Here is a 22,064-nt window from a genome sequence, read left to right as displayed (position 1 = left end):
ACAGGGTGCGTAAACAGCTATAAGTACGGAAATATCCGAGCTCACTTCGGTAACGTGAATGCCGCTTACGTCATTGTGTTTGCACATATTTTGAAATGCGATCTACTGCTACAAAAACGCCAAAAATGGCATCTCTCGCATTTATTTAAATAATTTATTTCATTTTCATCAGGGTGTCCAGCTCCGAGAAGCGCATTTGTTCTTCATTGTTTGATAAAAATATATATATATATATACTTTTGTCGCGATATCTTCTCACAGGAACAGGAAGAAGACACACAGCTTTTAAAGACGCAACACTATTTTATTTTAATACAGCTAGTTCCGTTTAGGCAATGACATGACATGACATGACAGTCCACACCGATATAAATGTGCGAAACTATTTATTTATTTCCCAAAGTAACCATACAAATTGTCACAAAAACAACAACAACAAACATTTTAGTGAGACCAATAGCGTTTGAGACCTTCTAATTATTTTGTGTAACCTGATGCTTTAACAACGAGATCTCAAGCTGCAGTTTCTCTTGCTCCAGGAGGAGGTTTGCTTTCTTCAGAGTCAACACGTCAGTCTCCAAACTTTCTGTGAGTAGAGAAACACACGAAAACACACGATTATTGTCATTCAAAAAAAGATATTCTCTATCAAATAATAAGTATTTATCATCTATTCTGAAAATTAAGAGCATACATCATATGGTAAATGAATACCTCTGTGTTTTGGTGTGAGGGTTTAGATTCTCTTTCTTCAAATGTGGCTGAACTGATTCAGACCAAGGTGAATTTGGTTTATTGTGAATTAGTTGAAGCTAGAGTATGGGCATATTGTCTCCCCCCTCTGGCAGATAGAGTAACTACACAAACACAGTCAGAAATACACCGATCAGGAATAACATTATGACCACAATCCTAATATTATGTAGGTCTTCTTTGTGCCTCCAAAACAGTTGTGACTCATCAGAGAATGGACATGGTCTTTCTGTTGTGTCTGGTAACAGGGTGTTGTTAGTGAGGGGCCTTTGGGTCCTATGGGTTGAGGGGTCTCCGTGGATCAGGCTGGCTCTAATGCATAACAGATACTTGATCAGTTTGGGATCTGGTGAATTTTGAGGCCAGAGGTGCAGAGAAGCAGGATCACGGGTTTAGCGAGGTAACTTCAGGGTCAAGCCTGGGTTTCCGGTATCACGATGCTCGATTCATTCTTATCGAGCTACGTTACCATGGTAACTAACTCTAAACGGTGAACCTGCTTTAGGTCAGGATAACTGTCAGGGTTTATCTGAATCCGATCAGAGGCTCCACCCACCGGCTAATCAGCTGTTCGGGAGAGAATCACGTGCCCTTTCACTGATGACCCGATCGCGAGTAGATCGTTACGGCGTGAGCGCATCTTCCAGGAGATAACAACAGATTTTAGCACATTTGTCCCCGCTAAGGTCAACCTCATCTCAAAATCAGGATAATTTCATTCAGGCCAACAACTTGATGTATTGATATGATGTAAGCTTGGCCTCAGCTTCTGGCTTTATTGTAGCCCATGTAACATTATGGAATTAAGAAATCCAACTCCCCAGATGAAATGATGTTTTTGTGCTTGGTTTTTATCTGCTCTCATGTTCTTTTTACACCAGAGGGGTTACATCTGGGGGAATGGCACTAATTGTCATACTCGCGAGACATTCATGTAGCGCAGTGATTGAGTTTCGTGGCTTCGGTAAATCTAAACTAACTGAACCATTGATGTGTAATCTGCGCATTTATCCAATCTGCAATCCTTTGCCATGCCTTATGGCGTCTCTTCGATGCAGCCGCCGCGTTTCGAGACCTTTTTTTCTCTTCATGTGAGCATTGGTGGTTCAGTGGTAGAATTCTCGCCTGCCACGCGGGAGGCCCGGGTTCGATTCCCGGCCAATGCAAATGTCAACTTTTACCGGGGGTGGCTGTGGCGCAGCGGCAGTGGTGAGAGGCACCCAAAGGGTCACAGGTTCGCCTCCCGCCCTGTCCATGGCCGTGGTGCCCTGACCAAGCATCTAACCCCCAATATGCTCCCCGGATGCACCCACCAGAAGGGCCACTGCCCACTGCTCCAACTGTACACATTACCCCTGGGGATCAATATACTCATATCATAAATAAATAAATATTTGAGGAGAAACGGTATTTGCTCCTTTTTGTGGGCGGATCAGCCTCATGATTGTGATTGGTCTGCTGCCTCAGAATCTGCCCTTACACGTGGGCGTTCACCGATTCACAACAAGATAAACCTGGATTGAGGTAGCGAGCTGATAACCAGCGTCGTGATACCACTTATCCAGATCGTCACTGTTCTCGATAAGTTCAGCTGGATAAGACGGAGTAAGGCCGGATAAGGTCAACTCGCTTCGTTAACAGGCCTCTGGTCAACACCTTGTGCCGTTGTTGATGTTTTTTGGGTCGTTCCTAAACCCTCTTTGTGTCGGTGTCTGTGTCAGGCTGCATTCTGCCAGAGATGGCTGCTGCCACCAAAGTGGGATGGGGTGGGACTACCCGGTCTGGTCTAGGTGGGTGATACACGACTAAGTATCATCTGCACAAATGCCAGGTCCAAAAGTTTCCCAGCAGAACATTGGATTGTCACAAAATGATCATTGCTATTCACTTCTCCTGTCAGTGGTCATAATGTTATGCCTGATCGGTGTACTTCAACATAGAAAAGAGAAAAGACATCTTACAGATGCGCAAGAGGCCAGGGGGAGAATTTTCTGTGCTTGTGCATGTCTAGCAACAGATAAAGTATTTATAACTACTGCAAAAAGACAGGAGATTTACCACACGCTTATTATCTTAATCAGCTTTGGACAAACTCATTTGGAGAAGAACTGCTCTAACAGGTGTTTATTTATATTTGGCAGTCCTGCACCATTGCTGTTGATGTGGTTCCTTGGAAGCAATTAGAAGCTTGTTATGTTAATTGTGGTTTCTGGTATCTTACTTAGAAACATTTTGAAACTTGCAAAACAAGTAGAGAAGTGAAACCATGATTAGCATTAATATGGATCTCAGTGGGATCCCTCCCAGGATGCACATGATCACCATAGGCCTACAGTTAGTACAGATTTTACACCTTTTTTTTATCAGTGGTAGTCCTTATCTGTGGTTAGATTCTGAAATGTATTCATTTGATGGTTAAATATTCAAATCCAAGTTTCATTTTTATTCTTGGTTCTTTGTAGTGTACTTACTTAATAGTGCAGTCTGCATTGTTTTAAGGAACTGATTATGTTTTCATTTTCCATTATGTTTTTGATAAAAGTGCCAAATGATTGTGGTTCACCCTTGAATATTTGTTCCAGGTTTGGCCTTATAGACTGGTTTTGCAGGCCGGGAAAGCATAAGACTTCACCTCACTCGATTATTTCATCGTTACTTTTGGTCTTTTGATGAGTTGAACTGAACTTTACACCGTCTAATGGTAGTTCAGGTTTCATCACCCCAAAGGTAGAATTGATTGATCACAAAATCTTGAAACAACAATCGGGGCTTTAGACAATTAAAGGCTTCTAAATTCCCCAGTAAACGCCACTCCCAAATTCCATGCATATTTGCTCACCTGCTTTTCAGAGGCGACACATAAAACACACTTTTAGTGTACAAGTCGAAGCCTTGGGTCAATATCTGTGAGGGACAAGTAATTACAGTTTACAGCTTCACCTGTGGCGGGTCTTTTTCGTGAAGCTCGCTGGGTGTGTACAACTGTACATTTTTGGTTGCTCTTTGTCATCCAGAAAGGAGGTGCGCTGCATAACTCTACTTCCACGGGGTAGCGATCACTCACTCTGAGGGCCTGTGGGAGGGCCCAGAGTCGAAGAGTGAATGAGTGAATGAAAACAGGAAAACGGGACAGTGAACAGACCATACGGGTGCACAGAGAGGGATTTCACCATCTCGTCCGTCAGATCAAACTCTTTCCTGAAGTTGAAAGGCTTTGCTGAGTTCGGCACGATGGCTGCCAGCATGTCGTCACCGTACACAACGATCCTGTGGGAGAACACATTCATTACGTTCATGACTTCTTGTACGTGTTTAGAGAAACTGCTATAGAGTGTTGCTAATGTCCTCATGCCTGTCGTAGGTGTGTTCGTTAGTTGTCCTGGAGGTGGTGTCCACATCATCGCCGATCAGCCAGTGGAAATTCTCATCGCTCCGAATACGGATCTCCTTCATTTCCTTATCGGTGACATACGCACCGTCTGCCTTGAAGTCCCCCAGGATCATTATATTCTAGAGGACAAACGACCATTTGAGTCCTGAGTTATTTTATCAGGGGGCAGAAAAAGACTGATCGTTTTACATCTGGCCGTGTTACATGTTGTTGAGCTGTAATGTGAGGGTTATGTGAACGCTGTTATTCCATTCATATGACAATAGAAGTTCATTTGTTCGTGCCTATGATGGATCCGTGATGACGCGACTCACATCCGTCTTCCATTTGTCTTTGACCGCCAGGAAGACCTCGTACAGCTCGTCCAGCTCTCTCTCTGAGTCCCATCGTGTGATGTGCACCGGGACCAGCACTATATTCTTCAGCACTGCAAGGAAAACGGAGCTGTGTGATGACATCCACGTGTGACGACATCCATCACCGCGCCATTACATAAACATTATGGACTTGAAAAACCTGCTGTGTCCCTTGCATGTCAGATTACATCAGATTCACTACTACAGAGAACACAAGTTATGCATTGTTAGCATATAGAAATGACTCAGACATACCACAGATGTCCCAGACTAAAGACTAAAATCAACACGCATAGCGATGTACAGAACAGCCTGTCATTCCTCAAGCTTTAGTGCGGGGACTGACCTGTGTTGCGAGGTTTGAAGTAGAGAATGTATGGCTCCCTTTCGAAAACGTCCACGTCGTTCACCTGTTCGTCTTCATACTGATAGCAGTCGATCAGGTCGACCACGTCGTCCCTTCCACATGGATAGAAATGTGCAAATCTGTTTCATGGATTACATTAAAGCCATAGCACAGTCGGGTGACGTGATTCAAGCCTTACCTGTAGAGGAACAGGAACTGTTCCTTGTATCTGTTTCTTCCCAGACGGGTACTCAGCTGCAGGGCGTAGTGATGGATAGTGTTCACCCTGAGATTAATATGGCAGTGAGAGTAGGAAGTAGTTAAATGCAGTGACTGTTTTTGCTTCTTTCAGGGATTAAAAATGGAAACTCACCTGTTCAGTTCTTCCAGCAGCACTTTGACAGAATCTCCGGTCACGTCCACGACCTCGAGAATAACTATGATGTCGTATCGAGACACGATCTACAAAAGACAAACACTTTCAAAGTTTAGAGGAAATAAAGGTTATGTTGTTGTTGTTTTTTCTTCTGATCTTGCTACAGTGAATCAAAGGCGGCTGAAATGGTAAAGGAGCGCAGAACATAATCCTTCACCTGGCTGCCTTTAAGACAGGCTCTCACATTTAATGGTGCGGTTTATTAGCTCAGATCAAGGAGTAATCACAGCCCAATGCTCCTGTGATGACATGCTTTACCTTAACCAGCGTTGACAGGACGTCTTCATACGAGACCTTTGTGAGTCCAAACCTTTGAGCGTTGAACGCAGCGATCTTCATGTTTGATGAGAGAGGAGCCAATAAAGACATTTAACAGTGCGTAAAATCCATGTGCTGGTGGCAGAGCTTCAGTGACACACAGCCATGCCCAGCCTCCGACAAACGTTTTACAGTGTTATTATAAGGCAAGTAGACGATTGGATAATTAGCCTCACAAGGGAGAGAGACAGTTTAAAAGGCCGGTTAACACCAAGTGAACAGACCAGTTTTTAGTTATGTTTCCAACTTGCTTTTATTGATGGCAGTTAATTCCACTTAAGCAGCGGGCTGAGACACTTTTCGGGTCGGGGCACATTTTCACTTGTAGTCTCCAGAATACTGTAGTAAACTTTTTATGGGCTTGACTTTGAGAGTGGATCTACAGTTAACGTCACTAAAAACTAACCTGATAATGACCACCCTCTCACCCTCTGATTAAAAAAATCACGCTTCACTTCCCCCAAAACATGCAAAAGATTTTGTGTCCTGATAACTTTTTTTTTGTTGTTTTTTTTGTTATCAAAGCACTGCTTAACTTTGTCATTGTTGTTCTTATCTCCAGAAAATTAGATTAAAGCAACACACCCAAAACCACAGACTGAGAATGAGTTCCACAAAAAGACAAACAATACATTTACACAGGAAGGGTAGGTGGGAGAAGAGGCGGCGTGTGTCAGACAGGTTCACCCACATTCACAAAACTTTGCAATCTCACCACACCCAGTCTTGCTTTATAAAGTAGCCAAAAAGATAAATCAGGCACCACAGTGCTCCTCTACCACCCGAACCCGCCACACCATCCATCTGTGAAGCCTCCACACGCAACCAACATGAGTCTGAGGGTCAAGAAAAACAGCCGTCAAGGACATTACGTGTCCTCAGGAAGCTTCAGCAGCAGGTCCGTGGGAGCCTACTCCATCCCCAAAATCAGCATGGCCAACTTGGAGAGACAGATCATGTCCGTGACCATCAACGAGAGCCTGCTCACACCGCTCAACGTAGACATTGACCCCAACGTCCAAATTGTCCGCACCCAGGAGAAAGATCAGATCAAGACTCTGAACAACCGCTTCATCTCATTCATTGATAAGGTAAGAAGACATTTTCCTAAACTCTCTCTTGAGTGTCGGATTTCAATCATTTGAACTCTATGTGCTACAATCTCTGTAGAACATGTGGGCTAAATGTTTGACTTGTGTCCCAGGTGAAACGCCTGGAACAGGAAAACAAAAGGCTGGAGACCAAGTGGAACCTGCTGCAGCAGCAGACCTCGGGCCGCTCGGACGTCGAGCCCATGCTCAGGTCCTACATCGCCGCCCTTCAGAAGCAGCTGGACAACCTCACCAATGACAAACAGAGACTTGAGATGGAGAGCGAAGTCATGCACAAACATGTGGACGACTACAAGACAAAGTAAGATCACTTGTGAATAGAAAGCAAAGCGCTGTTTCGCTTGATTCCAGACGTGGTTACGTGCTCGCTGATAAGATCTGAACGAGTGAACTGATACTTGTGGGTGTTTCAGGTATGAGCATGAGATCAACACGAGGACCGATGCAGAGAATGATTTTGTATTGATTAAAAAGGTACAGTAAGCAGTTATTGTAGGTGGCTTTACTTTTAAGTTGACAAACTTGACAAAATTGATCAACTACATTGATCAGCTACAATCATGGCAACTGCACAGTTGTAACGATGAGTTTCTGCTTTTACCTCCAGGACGTGGATGCAGGATACATGTCAAAGGTGGCACTGGACGACAAGTTGTCTGTTCTCAAAGATGAATTCAACTTCCTCCTGGCTTTGCATGATGCAGTACGTAACTGTTTACTAGAAAGCTTCACATTAACGTACAACAAACGTGTGCAGCATGTGAGCTCAGACTTGTTTTCTCACGCTCTCGATCGTTGTGTGTTTCATAAAAGGAGCTGCGTGAACTTAGGGAGAGCATCAAGGACACCTCCGTGGTGGTGGAGATGGACAACTCCCGTGGCCTGGACATGGACCAGATTGTGGCGGAGGTCAGGAGCCAGTATGAGGAAATCGCTGCCCGTAGCCGCGCTGAGGCCGAAAGCTGGTACAAGACGAAGGTAAAGGCTTGAATGCATCCACCCTGGGTCTAACGTGAAAATGTGCATGTTGCCATTCGAAACGTGAAAGTTGAAAGGGGTCACAACCACGCTACAGCTCTTAAATACACTAGATAGCTCAGATTTATGTCAGGGAGCAATCTTGTTAAACCTGTTTGTTTCTCCCGGGACCAGTTTGACCAGATGTCTGCTGAGGCCGACCAGTACAACAGCCAGCTGCAGAGCACCAAGGTGGAAATATCTGAGCTTAAACGAATGATCAGCCGCATGACTCAAGAGATCGGACACGTAACGAACCAGGTGAGTGCAAGGTTTATGGATCGCTTAATATGTTGAAGGTTAAAGTCCCCGGATTAACTGTTTGATCCTAAACTACATTTAGACTACAAACCCAAAAGATTGCATCAGTTTTGGAAACTTCATTTTTACTTGCTTATTAGTGCTACAAATCAATACAGTATCTGCTGCGCAGAAACACACGGCAAAGTCTAATTGGACCTTCTTCTTTGTTCTCAGCGTGCCAACCTTGAGCAACAGATAGCGGAGAAGGAGGAGTGCGGGCAAGAAGCCGTGAACGCTGCGAAGACCAGCATCAGGAACATGGAGCTGGCTCTGCAGAGAGACAAGCAGGCCATGGCTCAGCAGGTCAGGGAGTACCAGGAGCTCATGAACGTCAAGCTGGCCCTGGACATTGAGATTTCCACCTACAGGAAACTGCTGGAGGGAGAGGAGGACAGGTGAGTGGTACTGACAGATCTAAGCAGTGGCAAGTCCTCCATGATTCGCCGATTGCTACATTTTTTTTTTTTTTTTTTTTTTTAATTTTGCCCTGTGAGGATCATGAATTCAAGGTTTAAGGCTCTGATGAGTTCTCCACTTATTTAAATGAGTGACAGTCACTGTGGTCTTTGCATTCCCCACATCGCAAATCAACCACTGAAAGTTTAAATAGAGATTTGCGTGCGTCATGCAGGAAGCAGCGTAGCCTTGAGTCCACTGCTTTCTAATTCCACAGACGCAGAGTTGTTTCATCTTCATTAACTCAAAGTAAGTCTCAGCTTTGTGTGGCTTTGATCTTCACCTCACTGTGCATACTGGTATATGACAGGGATAAATGCAGCTTTTCTTTCATTCAGGAGTCACAAAGGGGGGTATTAAGAAAAGCAAACAGGCATGTGCATTCTCAGAAATGAGTAACTTCTGGTTTCACAAGACAAAAGTGATGATGAGGGCACAGTGCTTCTCTGGTGGGGCTCTCACCCCGAAACATAAATCTGATTTTGCTCCCTCTGGGATAACAAGTCCTTAACATCCATTGCTTACAAATGCGTCTCCCTTCTTACAGACTTGGACACGAATATATTTGCAGCATCTATTCAGCACCCACCAAATGTAAGTGCTATCATTTTTTATTTTTTTTGTTGTTGACATCTTCATCAGCACTTTCACAAATATTAACATAGCACCCTGTTTGTTCACCGCCCTCTTTCCAGCAGGTAATCCTGTCCCTCAGCGAAAGTCAGGCCCAGTTCTCATCAAGACCGTGGAGACCCAAGACAGGTCATACAGCTAAAGCAGAAACACGCCGCAGTACTCTGGGCTGTTGTACTAATCTCCTTGTATCCCCACTATAAGCCTACTGCATCGATGAGCCACGCACAGTCTGCATGTTGTTTGTGTATTTCTCTACCGCTTGTATCACATTCATTACTAACCAGTGCTTAAAATAAATACAGATTCAGCAAAACAATAATCTGTGTTCTTTTTTTCTTGATGCAGACCTCAATCAAGGTTTTAGACAAAATCCGATAATAATTACATCGGTCTGTGTTTGTCCTCGTGTCTTACTGGTGATTTTTATACTGCTTGCAGGATTCTGTGCAATTAAACCAGTATGATGAACTTAACAGGAAGGGTTTCTTTGTGATCAGCTTAAGAGATCAGTTTTTAAATGTTATATTTAAGGCTGTGATTGACCACGTGTTATCACACTTGAAAGATAGTGTTTTTTTATGTTTAACCACTAGGTGGCAGCCATTTATCAGGTCAGCACATTAAGATGTAAACCTACTTCTCTAGTACTAAAGAAAAATAAATGGATTCTTCAGAAACATCTGATTCGATGGATCTAATTAAATTTTAGGTGGAGACAAGCAATCTTCATGTGAAAGTCTGTGTGAACAGCCAGTCTGAAATCGTCCAAAGGGGCCGACGTGCAGTGCTCCATGGAACATGGCTTTACATTGATTGGTCTATATTCAGAAGCATGAGGGCAAATGCCTAAGACAGTGACAGTCGCTCACAGCTAACCAAAGAGACAGTAAACGCTGCACACAAAGAGACAGAGACTGACAGATTATAGCTTCAAGGTTGGAGCCGAAACTAAAATACTTGTGCCTTTAAATATATTTATGATCAACATGTGAGAAGAGGAATGCTTCAGTGTACAGTTAATGGAAGACCTCACAGAGAGTGCACTGCCACTATCCGTTGCTCAACTACTGTGTTCACACTTTAAAACGGTAGGAAATGGATTTGTCAACAGCAGCTTCAGCTCTTAACAAGACAGACCAGTTGTAAAGGACTCTGGGGCCTGAGGAGCAATTTCACAAAACCATTAAGTGACATGTGCTTCCTGTACGTTAACGTATGGGAAGTGCTGTTTTGTCTTGACATTAAAGGAATACAACATATTCTGTCTCTCTTTTTCTTGTCAGAGAAGTCATCCTCTTGATATTTGTGTTATTTCTTTAAGTCCTGCCATCCAGTGATTGTTGATGAATCTGTAGCTTTACTTCAATACTGAAGCTTAATGGTGGGATTCATTCTAACTACTTTATAAGGGTTTATTTAAAGTTTCTAATTTGAGTAATAATTAAATTATTTAGATTATTAAATTTATTGTAGTTTAACTATATATATATATGTATATGTATATATATACATAAAAAGCATGTATGAAAAAGTATGCCTTGCTTTGCGTATTTTTGTGAGCTTGACTAAACTCTGGAGTGAATACAGTGCCTTTCCAAAACAAAATAAGGCAGTTAATAATTGTAATAAAGTTTGCTTGCAGCGTGTCTGTAGGACAAAACTCGGGGATTAAAATACCTCAGTACACTTCCTGGTTTGGGTGGGTGGTTTTATTGGCCCTGTGGCTGGCGTGTGTGAGACTGCTGCTGCATTCCCGCTGTAGGTGTAACGTTTTTTTGGACAGATATCTGCCTGCTCTCTAGAGATAGATTTGTTTGGCTTTGTCTTCCAGCAACACCGCATCCACGGTAACTATGGGCGTTTTGAAATGTGCAATATGCACTGTAACATATAAATGTGTGGATAAACAGTTGTTTAAGTTGTAAAGTATAGGTTGTTACACTGTAGTTTTTGCACGCGGGTATGAAATGCTTCCTGCCCTGCTACACTGGAACCAATTATTTTAATTGTGTGTTATTAACTTTTGTGTCCTCACAGATTATCGCGATGGACAAAGCTGCTGTCCTGACTCACACCCTGAAATCCAAGGGCGTGGTAACGCTTCTTGGTGGAGAGCCGCCTGCCAGTGTGCTTTTCAGCAATAAGTACATACCCCCACTCACCTCTGCAGGTGACAGCTTTCCCTCACTTGACCACGCCATCCGCGCTGGTTTGTCAGGCGACAACATAGCTGTCACGCTCGTGGGTCCAGAAGGATCAGGTAAAACCACCGGTCTGCAGCAGCTGGTTGTGGACTGGGCGAAGGGGGAACATCTTCAGAGGTTTTCACACGTTTTCCACTTCCAGTTTACGGACATAAATCCTCTGGAAGGTGCGCTCCCTTTGGAGACTTTAGTCCAACACAATTGTATCCCTCTTGATTACACACCTCTGGCTCTGCAGAAACCTGAGGATGTGTTGTTTATCTTTGATGGGCTGGATGAGTACAAACACAGCCTGGACCCGTCCGCCCACACCTTCGTCTCTGACCCGAGCCAGGCAGCCTCAGCGTCCTGCTTAGTGGCCAGTCTGCTTCACGGATCACTGTTGAGAGGGGCTGCCGTTGTGGTGGCGACCAGGCCGACAGCATGTCTGCAGTTTCTCAGTGGTACCGTTGTTGAAGCGTTGGGTTTTCTGAGGCCTCAACGCGAGGCCTACGTTAACAGCTTCTTCACTGAGCCTGCTGCTGCCAAACAGGCTCTGACACACATGGAGAGGACTCTAGGCTTTTATGATTTCTGTTCCGCTCCAAGGTTTTGTTGGACAGTTTGTTCCGTCTACAAGTCTCTGATTGACTCTGGGGAAAAACTTCCTGAAACTTTATCCCAGCTGTTTGTAGAGATCCTGGCCCGCCTGCTTCAGACACTGTCGCTGAACGAGGCCAGCAACAGAGACCTGGTGTTGGCCTTAGGCAGGATGGCCTCTCACTTTCTGAACAACGAACAACAGCGAAGCTGCACCAAAGAGCAAATGTACTCCTTTGGTTTTCAGCCATTTCTTAAGGCATTTGGTGTTTTCCTGCGAGTAGCTGGTGAGCTGGATTCAGATACATGTGTCTTCTCCTTCCACTCCCGGATGATGCAGGACTTTGTCCTGGCCGTGTCCTTCTTTTTGGAAAAGTCTGCATTTGGCCCCATGGAGGAGATGCTGGAAGGCGGTGCAAAGCCCGTAGATCTCTTCTTGTCGGGGCTTTCAGAGCCAGTTCAGCGCAGACCCCTGGAGATCCTGCTGGGGGAGTTCAGCTCTGAGCAGATCGGCTGCTTCAAGAGCTGGTTTAAAAGCAGCTCGGAGGCCACGCTTCAGGGCTTCTACAAAGACAAGCACCACAGATGCTTCCATCTGCTTCACCAGGCTCAAAGTGAGAGTTTGGTGAAAGAAATCATCAGTCCATCAGCGCGATTAGGCATCAGCTATGGCGACCTGAGCCTCCAGGACTGCGTAGCGCTCGCTTATGTTGTCACGTGCCTCGGCGAGTTGGAGTGTCTGAATCTGTACCTTACAAGAAATCTGACGGCGGAGCAGGCGGAAGCCCTGGCTCCAGCCATGCGACTGTCACACAAGATAAAGTAAGAGAGATTAAATTAAAAAAAAATCTGCTTTCATTCACTTCATGTGTTCTGTTTGTCATCATGCATGACGTCGCTCTGTTGTGTCCCCCAGCTTGAATGACAGCACCCTGAGCACCGAGGCTGTCCCTCATCTGGCTTCAGCTCTCAGCAGAGGCGTCACCGCCGACCTGGACCTCTCCGCTTCCCGCCTTGGAGATGAAAAGTTAAAGATTCTCTGCTCTGGACTCAAAGACTCCAAGCTGCACAAATTGAAGTAATGTTTGCCTTAAGGGACTTGTATCCAAGACAGAAAGCAGGGGTCGCTATTTCATTCCTGATGTTTTGCTTTTGATTCCAGCCTGAAGTTATGCAGTCTGACGGAGGCAGGCTGTGAGGACCTGGTATCGGTCCTGACCTCAGACACCTCTCGTCTGCGCGTGTTGGACATCGCGGCGAATAAGATCGGGGATCAGGGCTTTGCGAAACTGTGCAAAGCCCTGCATAGTCCTCACTGCAAGCTGCACGAGCTCCTGTATGTACTCAAACAGCACGCTTTCACATCAGAACATTTTTTTATTTTCTATATTTATGTTTAAATCGTCGACTGAAAGGTTTGAAAATTTTATTTATTTATTTATTTTTTAAAAAGGACTGAAAACTGCGACCTGGCTGCCCCGTCCATGGAGGCTTTATCGGCAGCTTTGTGTTCCGGTCAGTCAGAGCTGAGAAAAGTAAACCTGACACACAACATGATTGGTGACAGCGGAGTGGAGGCTTTGTGCAAATCCCTGCAACACCCACTCTGTAAACTGCAAAGCGTCAAGTGAGTGTGTTTCAAGATGATAAAACTAGAGCAACGACAAGGGCAACTCCTTTCATTCCTGTGATCATCATCATCATCCTCTCTTTTGTTTATCTGACAGATTCTTTGATAGTGACCTGACAGGTAGTTGCTGCCCTCATCTGAGGGAAGCCTTGACGTCAGAGCACTGCTCCCTGACAGAGCTGGATCTGTCAGTGAACGAACTGGGCCAGGAGGGGGCACTTCTGCTCTGCCAGTCCCTGAGTGGAGCCCGCTGCCCTTTAGAAAAACTCCAGTAGATAAAACCTCCTTTAAAACTCTTCAGGGATAAAGCACCACCTTTCTCAAACATTTAGTAAAATTCAGATAAGAACGTTGCTGTGTGTTTTGCTCCACCCTGCAGCCTGACACGATGCAGCCTGACTCTGCCGGTGTTCAAGGAGCTGGGCTCGCTGCTGAAAAGTGGAACCTGTCGACTGAAGTCCCTGACTGTAGGTATAAATAAAGTAGGAGACCGCGGGGTTAAACATCTTTGGGATGCAGTTGCACATCCGAACTGCTCGTTGGAGGAACTGGAGTGAGTTGACAGAAACACTCCTCATATTATTTCGTTTTTTTTATTATTATTTTTTACGCACTACATTTGAATCTGTTTGTTTTGCTGCAGTGTTGAAATGACCGGCCTGACAGACGCCTGCGTTGCAGACTTGTGCGCTGCCGTGAGAGCAAGCAAGACTTTGAAGAGCCTTGAGCTGAGAAACAACTCGTTGACGGATGCTTCCGTCCCAGCTCTTATCCAAATCATGCACGACAGCGCAAACATGCAGGAAATGAAGTAAGCACGGCTCAAGGTTTAAATAAATAGAAACCATTTTTAACAAAGTTTTTGTTTTTGTTTTTCAAGCACAAGAAAGCACCTAAATACTACTCATGTCTCTAACTCTTCCAGCCTGAGGTACAACGAGTTCAGCGAGGACGTTTTCGACATGCTGGATGAGTGTGATAAAATAAAATACTGAGGAAGGCCGACGAGTCCATCGTGTGCTGTGGGACCACATGCTGCACTGATCAAGTATTACAGTTAAAGACGGATTCATCAAATAAGCAGTTTGATCAATCCAGTTTCATTTCATTTTTAGTTTTCTTGCTGTTTTGTGACATTTTACTCTGTACCAGCCGCACATGCCTGCAACTTTTTCATTAAAATAAACTTGACTTTCTACATCAGAGCTACGTGTAAGAATCCAGTTTCTTTTCTTTTGCCATTTTGTTCCGGCTGTCATCACCTCACCAACGCTGGTGTGCACTCCCTTTCTGCTTATTTGGTTTACTCGACAAAGCAGCACCCTAAGGACATTTTCAATCTCGTCAACACTCGTCTGTTGAAGCCCAACTCCTTCCGCGCTAATGAAACTTCTACATAACCATGAATAGGAGTAATAGTGTTTTATTAAGAAATCTTTGTCATATTAAATAGGCACATTTGGTATCCTGAATTCTAGGCTTACAATAGCAAATGAAAGCAGGGTATTCAGTTAGACAGATGCAGTGATTTATTTTACAGTAGTAAGATGTATTACCCATTTTTCTTTTTTCTTTTTTTACTTATATTTTTTCTACTAAGGAATTCCATTTTTGAGAATATGCAGTAGCAGTGTAGGCAGTGATGCATTTGCTGCTAACTTTAAGAACACACACACACACACGCACGCACACACGCTCACACACACACACACACAACCAGATCGAGGAGCAGACGGACCACACACGTTTTTTTTTCCGTCTGCTCCTGTAAGAAAACATCAGGTGTAAACTTCACACTTGTAAATCCAACTCAGTAAGACACTGCTAAGTCTGACGGCCTCGCGGGGAGTTCTCCCGTGGCCATGTCTCCGTTTGAACCTCAGCAAATCTCTCTTTGGGTGGAAAAAAAAAAGAAAGTCTGTTCAGAATTAAAGCTGCTGGAGGTAAATAATCTCCCCCCGCGCCACTCAGTGTTCATGAGTATCTCCGTTAAGGTTCGCGGTGCGACTGCCGTCCTTTGGTTTTAGGCTCTGACCGGGGTTTTTACTGCTACTGGAATGAACCTCCTCGTCTGAGCTGCTCTCTATGTCGCTGCGGTCGTCTTTCGACACCTGTAAAGTAAAACACGAAGATGGTCAGTGCCCCACACCTGTTACAATGCGATCGTGATTACAATGACAACGCCAACATGCTGATGTCACAGGGAGAACTGCAACGTGCAAACATTTCCAGAACCAAAATCTGGGCATTTGACAAAGCAAAGTTTACAATCCTTGTTTGATTTTGTTGACATATGAAAGTCTTTCCCTGTACCACCCCACAAATCAGAAACCAAAAAATCTATTTCCACGTGTTTTTAGGAACAAGATGTTACATAACCGAGACTATAAATGACATATGAACAAACTTCTTCTGTTTAAGCTCTACTGAAGTGGCGATTTCAAGCTGAGAGTAGGAGAAAAAATATTTTTGCATTTGCAAATTTGATGAAATCCTGTGTGTAAACATGCGAGCGAGGCCTTACCCAGAGAATTATCTGTAATAGACAAAGTGCATGTAGTATAACAGGTAGCACCTGAACATTTTCAACTGTCTGAATGTTGCAGAAGCCATGAATGACAACTGCTGGCGTGAGAAGCTAATAATACCCTAGACTAAAGCAGGTCATACCTGTATCTTTTACGGCCTCAGTATAAGGGTAGCATGTTAGCTAGTTAGCTCCAGAGACAACGCATGACGAGGGGAATGTCTCAAAGACAGAGATTTTAGCCTGAGTATGTTTCTAGTTGAAGGATCATCAAATGCCACAGTTTGGTCTTGGTCTAGTGTAAAATGTAGGGGTTAATTTCAAACTGTATGGGGTCTTGGGAAGTCGAAGTCAGCCGTCGTATGTGCAGCACATACAGAGGACTGAAAGTGTGTTGCCCTAAGACCCGTGGTGTGACAAGTTAAACATTAAACTAGAAATAAAAACATCGGAGATAAAAACGGTCAATAAACATGAATACAAAAACCAAGGCACACACAACGGTTTGAAAAGAGTCCAATGTCGCAGAGAGTGCCCGGTGCAGAGTTTAACAGGGGAAAAGCAAGATATAAAAGAAGTCAATGAATAACGCAAAGTATAAATGTTGCAGGTGTGTGTGTGTGTGTGTGAACAGCGAAGAGTTCCTAAAGGAGGAGCAGGCAGAAGCTTGAACCCAGCTGGACTCCAGTCAGTGACGTTGCAGTCACGTACTACGTGTCTCTATCGTTAGGTTGCCCACAGATATTTCCTTCTGCAACAGGTACCGAACACAGCCACACCACTAGCAAGTACTACACACAACAGGCTGACCTTTCCCTTGAAGATGGCTTTGACAGCGATGCGACTGATGAGGTAGAACCAGATGATGTGGAGCGTCTGCAGCACCAGCAGCAACCCATTGAACAGCCACCAGGCCTGATACGGCCCAACAATCTCCCAGCTCTCAAACAGGACGCTGCTGACAATCCTACAATGAGCACAGACACACACACAGCTCACTATATGACTAATCAAGTTTATAATTGGCTTCTAGTAGGTGAGAGGCCGCGATTAAGTAATGCTTTGTCTTACCAGAAAGGGAAGAAAACAAGTCGAGTGATGAAAAAGCTTATGCTGAACACCACAAACAGGCCGTCACATAGCCTCTGGTACTTGGCATAGTTGGCCAGCTTGGCTGCCTTGGAGAGTAAAAAAAAAAAAGAAAAGACAAGAAAAACAGATATAAATGATTCACAACATCAAACTTTCAAACCATAACCTCAATGCTGCGACTTAAAGAAGCAGAGGTACAAGTAGGACAAGAACAGGCATCACAGATACAACTCTGATGAGTCATTTCTGTGATGCTACGTCCCCGGCCGAGTTTGCCTACATTTTGAATAATGACGCAAGTTAAACCCGCTTTAAATGTGTTTTTACGAAACAGGCAAAAGAACTGACTTCACCTCAAGGAAGATGTCAGACGCATCGTGCAAGCACATGACCATAGTGCCGGCCCTGAGCATGTTGTTGGCGTAGGAGAAGGTGATCAGGACGATGGTGGCCAGGTGGTGCACGAGCATGATGAGAAAATCCTGTCATCGGGCGAAGCGGAGAGCGATGACAAGAGGGAGAAAAACAAAAATTGTGGTGAACGGGATGCTTGAGTTGAGAGGGCGCGCAGTCAGTTTACAAGCACACAAAACACCTGCAGCCAAATGAACGACGCCGGTCGACCTTTCTGGTCTCTCCGCATTCATCGAGGCTGTCATTTTGAACACCTGAGGACCGCTGTAATGACTGGATGTGACATGAAGACGCTTCATGTCTTTGAGCTGTCGTGTGAAAAAGTATGCTGTAGGTTCGCAGTCATTTTGAGAATTTGCGCCCAAAATCATTACGTGTACCAGCACTGTCAGATTAGGAGCCAGCGACATTCCTTCTAAGGAGTGACAGGGGAACCAAACCTGTTTATTAAGCTTGTGACGTGTGCAGCCTCGTGTTCTCTTTGCCACATAAGCATGCTGTGGCATCATGGCCTTCAGAAAAATAAGTAGTGGATGTCTGTGAATATGGAAAGGGCTTTGAAAGTAATTCAGAGTAAATTATTCCACTGTGAGAAGTCTCACATGTGTAGGCGCCTCTTGAAACCTTTGGTGTCAAAGTGTCTATAAGTGTATCTAGGCGTTCAACAAATCTGACCAGCATGGATACGTCTACATGCCTGTGGTCCAAATAGAAAAAAAGATCAATCTACAGTTTGCCAGGGGTTGTTTCGAATGTCATGAAGCCTCAGCTCACTGATTCAGCTTTGACTTCTGAATGATATCAACAAGTGCTTGAAAAGAATCTGATCAAAACTGAATTAGACTTTTCAGATTTTCAGCCCAACAAATCCAGCAAGACGCTGTCCAAAAAGAAAAACTGTGGGGTTCTTCTATTGTGTAGTCAAAACACAAATCATATAGTGATAGATAGATAGATAGATAGATAGATAGATAGATAGATAGATAGATAGATAGATAGATAGATAGATAGATAGATAGATAGATAGATAGATAGATAGATAGATAGATAGATAGATATTCTGGTTCAGCAACTATATCTCTAGAGACTGCTTCAAACAGGATCAAATGTTTGCTTATTTAAACGCAACAGAAAAACCTGTTCCATGAGATGTATTTAACATTTTAAACATGTATGTGTCACTGCTGTTACTTTTGTCCTCCAACCCGTTTTGGCAGAGCACAGAAACTCAGTTATCATACTGTAACACCAGCTAATATGATATTTAAACAGACCATCAAAAAACAAAACTAACAAAAAGAAGAAGACGAAAAACTGGAAAAAAAATGGCTCTGGTACGATGCCCAGGAAGAACACGAGAGGCGCCGCAAATGTGTTACTTAAGCCGTTGTTGACTTACCTTACGTTTTATGTCAGTGAACTGGGAAAACATCAGAGACCAATAGAAAGCCAGCTCTGCCACATAGTGGTTGTACTGTCCAGGAGTCTGAGGCTTTGGGAAAGGAGCGAAACAGACACACCTTTGACAAATATGTAGAACCACTGATGTACCAATATTATACAACAGAATTGATAAGTGTGCGGCTACGTATGATGCTTATGGGGTCAATTAAAAACTATTAACCTGAAAGGGGTAGTTGTACCAACACTGCCTGGTATCCCACATCCAAGGCGACTAGCAGAAACAGACAAAGTGTGCGCATGATCGAATTAACAAAGACATACAATGTGAAAGCTAAAAATATGGTATGAACCACTTCAGTCAGACAATGTATGTTGTACAGAAGCATGCTGTTTGCAGCATGCCAGTTCTACTTACCACCCACAGGTATCGAATGGCATAGATAAAGATCGCTAGGTAAAATGTGAATCGCCACCTGAAGGGAAAGAAAGGCATAACATTTGTTTGGGAAAACAGAATAATTATCTATTCTTAATGTAAAGAGTCTACAGCTATGGTAACAGCTCTGTGATGGTGTACATAATGACAATATTAATATTTACCACATTAGCATGCAGGCGTTCCCTAAATTAATCTGGTCATTTTTGTCAATGAACTAAGTACTGGCCACATATAAATTTGGACTTTAGATTAAACTATATGAACCTAAGTGATACCAGCTCATCCAAAGGGGACATCTGTACCAAATTTTAAGACAATCTAATCCAGAGTCAGGGGATCACTGATGCCATTTGGTTTCATCATCGATCATCGTGATATATGGACATGATCAGCGAAAACTGTGACTTGCTGCTGACACCAGAGGAAAAGTCACAAGCTCATCCAAGTCAATCGGATGCATCCTCCGGGGGACCCCCTGGATGTTTTCACAAAATGTCATGGCAGTCCATGCGACGGTCATTTACATATTTCAGCATGGATGAAGGTGGCGCACCCACGGACAGAGCAGACCGGTTGCACAGTACACAGGAGCACGCTAGGAACCACCGTATCCACCTACATGCTCTCACAGAACTTTTTCTGCGTACTGGGCCTGTCTTGGTTCCGTCGGACGCGAAACCATCTCTGTATTTTCCGCACATCCCAGTCCAGCTGCTTCGAGAGTCCGTCCAGTTGCCTCGAGTCTGGACACTGAGGAGGACAACAAACGACTTGTTTTATTTCCACGTCTCCGTTGCTTAAGTGAAAACTGCAATCAGCATGCTACCTCATGCAACATGTGGCATTTACTGAACATATCATTATGCCTGTGGTCTTTTATTCCAATGCAATAACATCAGCGGTGCAGCGTATACAGGAACACGTAGTGGACGACAGAACAAACACAGGCCTTATGTACCGCTTTGGACTGATACAGCCTCTCCAGGACAGCATTGGACTGAGCTCGCCGAGGCACTCCCGCCTGAATCTGAAGTATGTGGGCACAGGGCTTGGCCACTAGCCTGTATACACACAGAGAGTGGGGATAAAAAAGAGAGGGTGGGGACACAGAGATGTTGTGGTATTAAAAGAGACATTCAGGAAAGGACGAGGCCGGCAGAAAAATTAAACTCTCTAGAAACAGATGGCAATGTTTTTTTTTTTTCCTCCCTCAAAGGTTTCCCTCTCTCGAGTGACCTGTTTGGCTTTCGCAGTTTGTTATGTTTGACATACAAGTGTGTTGGTTTAAGAGGGAGTGAAAGAGAGCACAATAGAGGCCATAGGGGAGACACAGGCTAGTGTTAGAAAGAAGGAATCCTGGGGAATGTAGCACCTCGTCTAAACACAGCGTGATGACCTGTCATGTGAGCGGAGGGGAGGGACACATCCAACCAAATTCTAATGTGTGTCACAGGATTATCTGGTTTAGCTGACCAGTGTTTATGCAGAGACTCGGAGCCATTCATTACATGTCAACCTAACAACACCCCACTAATGTGGAATGGTTTCGCAACGTGACAAAGGCCGTAGTGACTCGACCCTGAACTCCTCATAAAATTAAAAAAGAAAAAGACTGAACTTTTATGTAAAAAATGAGTCACGTTATGTCCCATAGGGATATATAACGCCTTTTTTTTTCCTGAAACCTTTTTTCTGCAAGACTATCATTGCTATGCAGGGCAAACAAGTGCCCCAAGCCACTGGATTCAATCTTGGTGTGTCATCACCTCAAAAGAATGTTAACACTGTCAAATAAGAGGCAACAGAAAACCCAACAACAGTCAGTTCTTGTATTTTTAGATCTTACATTGCCTCGGTGAAAGCAGATGGATCATAATCATCTGAATGAAAAGACACGTGACAGGATCTTTGTAAATGTAATACTGTAATAAATAAATAAATAAATAAAAACAAATGCACAATTTTAGTGTCCAGACAGTTTATGGCCACAAAAGAATGTCTGATGAGTTAACACTGCTCCAAAGTAATGTGACTTGTTTAGTTGCACTTCCCGTTTTCTAACATTTTTCTTTATGAATCACAGTTGCCACATCAGCCCGAAGTCCACAGCTGTTGGCTCTCACACAACAGGCACAGAAATGAAAAGGAAACGAACGCTAAGCTAAAATTAACAGCAAGCAAGGGTCAGATTTACCTTTCAAAAAGCTGCCTCAGTAGAAAAACTCCCACGGCCAGAGGGAAAGCATACAATATGTGCCGTAGTCGGGGATATTCCACACCAGGTGGTGGATGCTCCAGGTCCGCCCATGAGACATTTTCGGGAAGCCAAAATCTATCACTCCAAAACCAGTCGTAGAGAGAGGAAGACATCGGGGAGCAGAAAACAGTAGCAAATAAGGTAAATCTGCAGAAAAATAAAGAAATCACTGGTCGGACATTGGGTGGCTAGAAGTTAAGAGAACTAGAAAACTTAGCAGTGATGCTTCGCACTCCGCCTCCTTGTAGCAGTACACTTAGAAAGCATCACTTCTGGTTAACTCCTGAGTAAACCGTGTGCAGCTTTTACTTGACACGTCAGAAGCTGAAATGAAACGCCCACCACAATTTCGCTGCGCTAAAGCAGGCACCAACTTTGTTTGGCAGTGCGCGTT

At 44.0% G+C, this 22,064-nt stretch overlaps 4 protein-coding genes and 1 non-coding gene across 6 annotated transcripts; 3 read left to right on the top strand and 2 right to left on the bottom strand.

Annotated features, from left to right (window-relative positions):
* Nucleotides 1–369: 369 nt before the first annotated feature.
* Nucleotides 370–6,058, bottom strand: LOC125017919 (deoxyribonuclease-1-like). Its single transcript, XM_047601482.1, has 9 exons — nt 5,541–6,058; nt 5,220–5,308; nt 5,046–5,132; nt 4,847–4,959; nt 4,459–4,571; nt 4,106–4,263; nt 3,924–4,020; nt 3,694–3,826; nt 370–586 (listed from the first exon to the last, which is right to left on the bottom strand). The coding sequence occupies exons 1-9, from the start codon at nt 5,649–5,651 to the stop codon at nt 474–476; spliced, it is 1,014 nt and encodes a 337-aa protein (XP_047457438.1). The 5' UTR covers nt 5,652–6,058; the 3' UTR covers nt 370–473.
* Nucleotides 1,849–1,919, top strand: trnag-gcc. The gene has a single exon. It is a non-coding gene; the product is annotated as a tRNA-Gly (tRNA).
* A 208-nt stretch (nt 6,059–6,266) lies between the features above and the next one.
* Nucleotides 6,267–9,440, top strand: LOC125017880 (keratin, type II cytoskeletal 8-like). Of its 2 annotated transcripts, none has more exons than XM_047601416.1 (9): nt 6,267–6,691; nt 6,805–7,013; nt 7,126–7,186; nt 7,320–7,415; nt 7,526–7,690; nt 7,865–7,990; nt 8,207–8,427; nt 9,036–9,082; nt 9,187–9,440. In XM_047601416.1, exons 1-9 carry the CDS (start codon nt 6,431–6,433, stop codon nt 9,261–9,263), a joined length of 1,263 nt encoding a protein of 420 aa, XP_047457372.1. In that variant the 5' UTR covers nt 6,267–6,430; the 3' UTR covers nt 9,264–9,440. The 2 variants fall into 2 exon arrangements, with proteins under 2 accessions (XP_047457372.1, XP_047457363.1); XM_047601407.1 differs by having other exon boundaries at nt 9,184–9,440.
* Nucleotides 9,441–10,771: 1,331 nt separating this feature from the next.
* Nucleotides 10,772–14,742, top strand: si:ch73-233m11.2 (NACHT, LRR and PYD domains-containing protein 12). The gene is made up of 9 exons (XM_047601386.1): nt 10,772–10,971; nt 11,162–12,729; nt 12,824–12,985; nt 13,070–13,243; nt 13,361–13,534; nt 13,635–13,808; nt 13,917–14,090; nt 14,181–14,348; nt 14,463–14,742. The coding sequence occupies exons 2-9, from the start codon at nt 11,171–11,173 to the stop codon at nt 14,530–14,532; spliced, it is 2,655 nt and encodes an 884-aa protein (XP_047457342.1). The 5' UTR covers nt 10,772–10,971; nt 11,162–11,170; the 3' UTR covers nt 14,533–14,742.
* Nucleotides 14,743–14,944: 202 nt separating this feature from the next.
* On the bottom strand, nt 14,945–21,977 carry LOC125017914 (ceramide synthase 5-like). Its single transcript, XM_047601468.1, has 10 exons — nt 21,608–21,977; nt 20,372–20,474; nt 20,033–20,163; nt 19,390–19,447; nt 19,195–19,245; nt 18,970–19,062; nt 17,510–17,638; nt 17,136–17,242; nt 16,875–17,031; nt 14,945–15,648 (listed from the first exon to the last, which is right to left on the bottom strand). Exons 1-10 carry the CDS (start codon nt 21,781–21,783, stop codon nt 15,505–15,507), a joined length of 1,149 nt encoding a protein of 382 aa, XP_047457424.1. The 5' UTR covers nt 21,784–21,977; the 3' UTR covers nt 14,945–15,504.
* Between the last annotated feature and the right edge of the window lie 87 nt (nt 21,978–22,064).

This window comes from Mugil cephalus, chromosome 1, assembly GCF_022458985.1.
Source record: "Mugil cephalus isolate CIBA_MC_2020 chromosome 1, CIBA_Mcephalus_1.1, whole genome shotgun sequence".
Lineage (NCBI taxonomy): Eukaryota > Metazoa > Chordata > Actinopteri > Mugiliformes > Mugilidae > Mugil > Mugil cephalus.
Note: the sequence above shows the minus strand (reverse complement) of the source record. Positions and strands in the feature narration are given on the sequence as shown.

Coding starts and splice junctions, on each gene's coding strand:
- LOC125017880 (XM_047601407.1), top strand. CDS start 6,431: ATGAGTCTGAGGGTCAAGAAAAACAGCCGTCAAGGACATTACGTGTCC. Junction 7,416..7,525: donor TCCTGGCTTTGCATGATGCA/GTACGTAACTGT, acceptor GTTTCATAAAAG/GAGCTGCGTGAACTTAGGGA. Junction 7,991..8,206: donor TCGGACACGTAACGAACCAG/GTGAGTGCAAGG, acceptor CTTTGTTCTCAG/CGTGCCAACCTTGAGCAACA.
- LOC125017914 (XM_047601468.1), bottom strand. CDS start 21,783: ATGTCTTCCTCTCTCTACGACTGGTTTTGGAGTGATAGATTTTGGCTT. Junction 19,063..19,194: donor GGTACAACTACCCCTTTCAG/GTTAATAGTTTT, acceptor CCTTTCCCAAAG/CCTCAGACTCCTGGACAGTA. Junction 17,243..17,509: donor CGTCTGACATCTTCCTTGAG/GTGAAGTCAGTT, acceptor TTACTCTCCAAG/GCAGCCAAGCTGGCCAACTA.
- si:ch73-233m11.2 (XM_047601386.1), top strand. CDS start 11,171: ATGGACAAAGCTGCTGTCCTGACTCACACCCTGAAATCCAAGGGCGTG. Junction 12,986..13,069: donor TCCAAGCTGCACAAATTGAA/GTAATGTTTGCC, acceptor TTTTGATTCCAG/CCTGAAGTTATGCAGTCTGA. Junction 13,809..13,916: donor TGCCCTTTAGAAAAACTCCA/GTAGATAAAACC, acceptor TCCACCCTGCAG/CCTGACACGATGCAGCCTGA.
- LOC125017919 (XM_047601482.1), bottom strand. CDS start 5,651: ATGTCTTTATTGGCTCCTCTCTCATCAAACATGAAGATCGCTGCGTTC. Junction 4,572..4,846: donor CTTCAAACCTCGCAACACAG/GTCAGTCCCCGC, acceptor TTTTCCTTGCAG/TGCTGAAGAATATAGTGCTG. Junction 3,827..3,923: donor TTGATCTGACGGACGAGATG/GTGAAATCCCTC, acceptor GCCCTCCCACAG/GCCCTCAGAGTGAGTGATCG.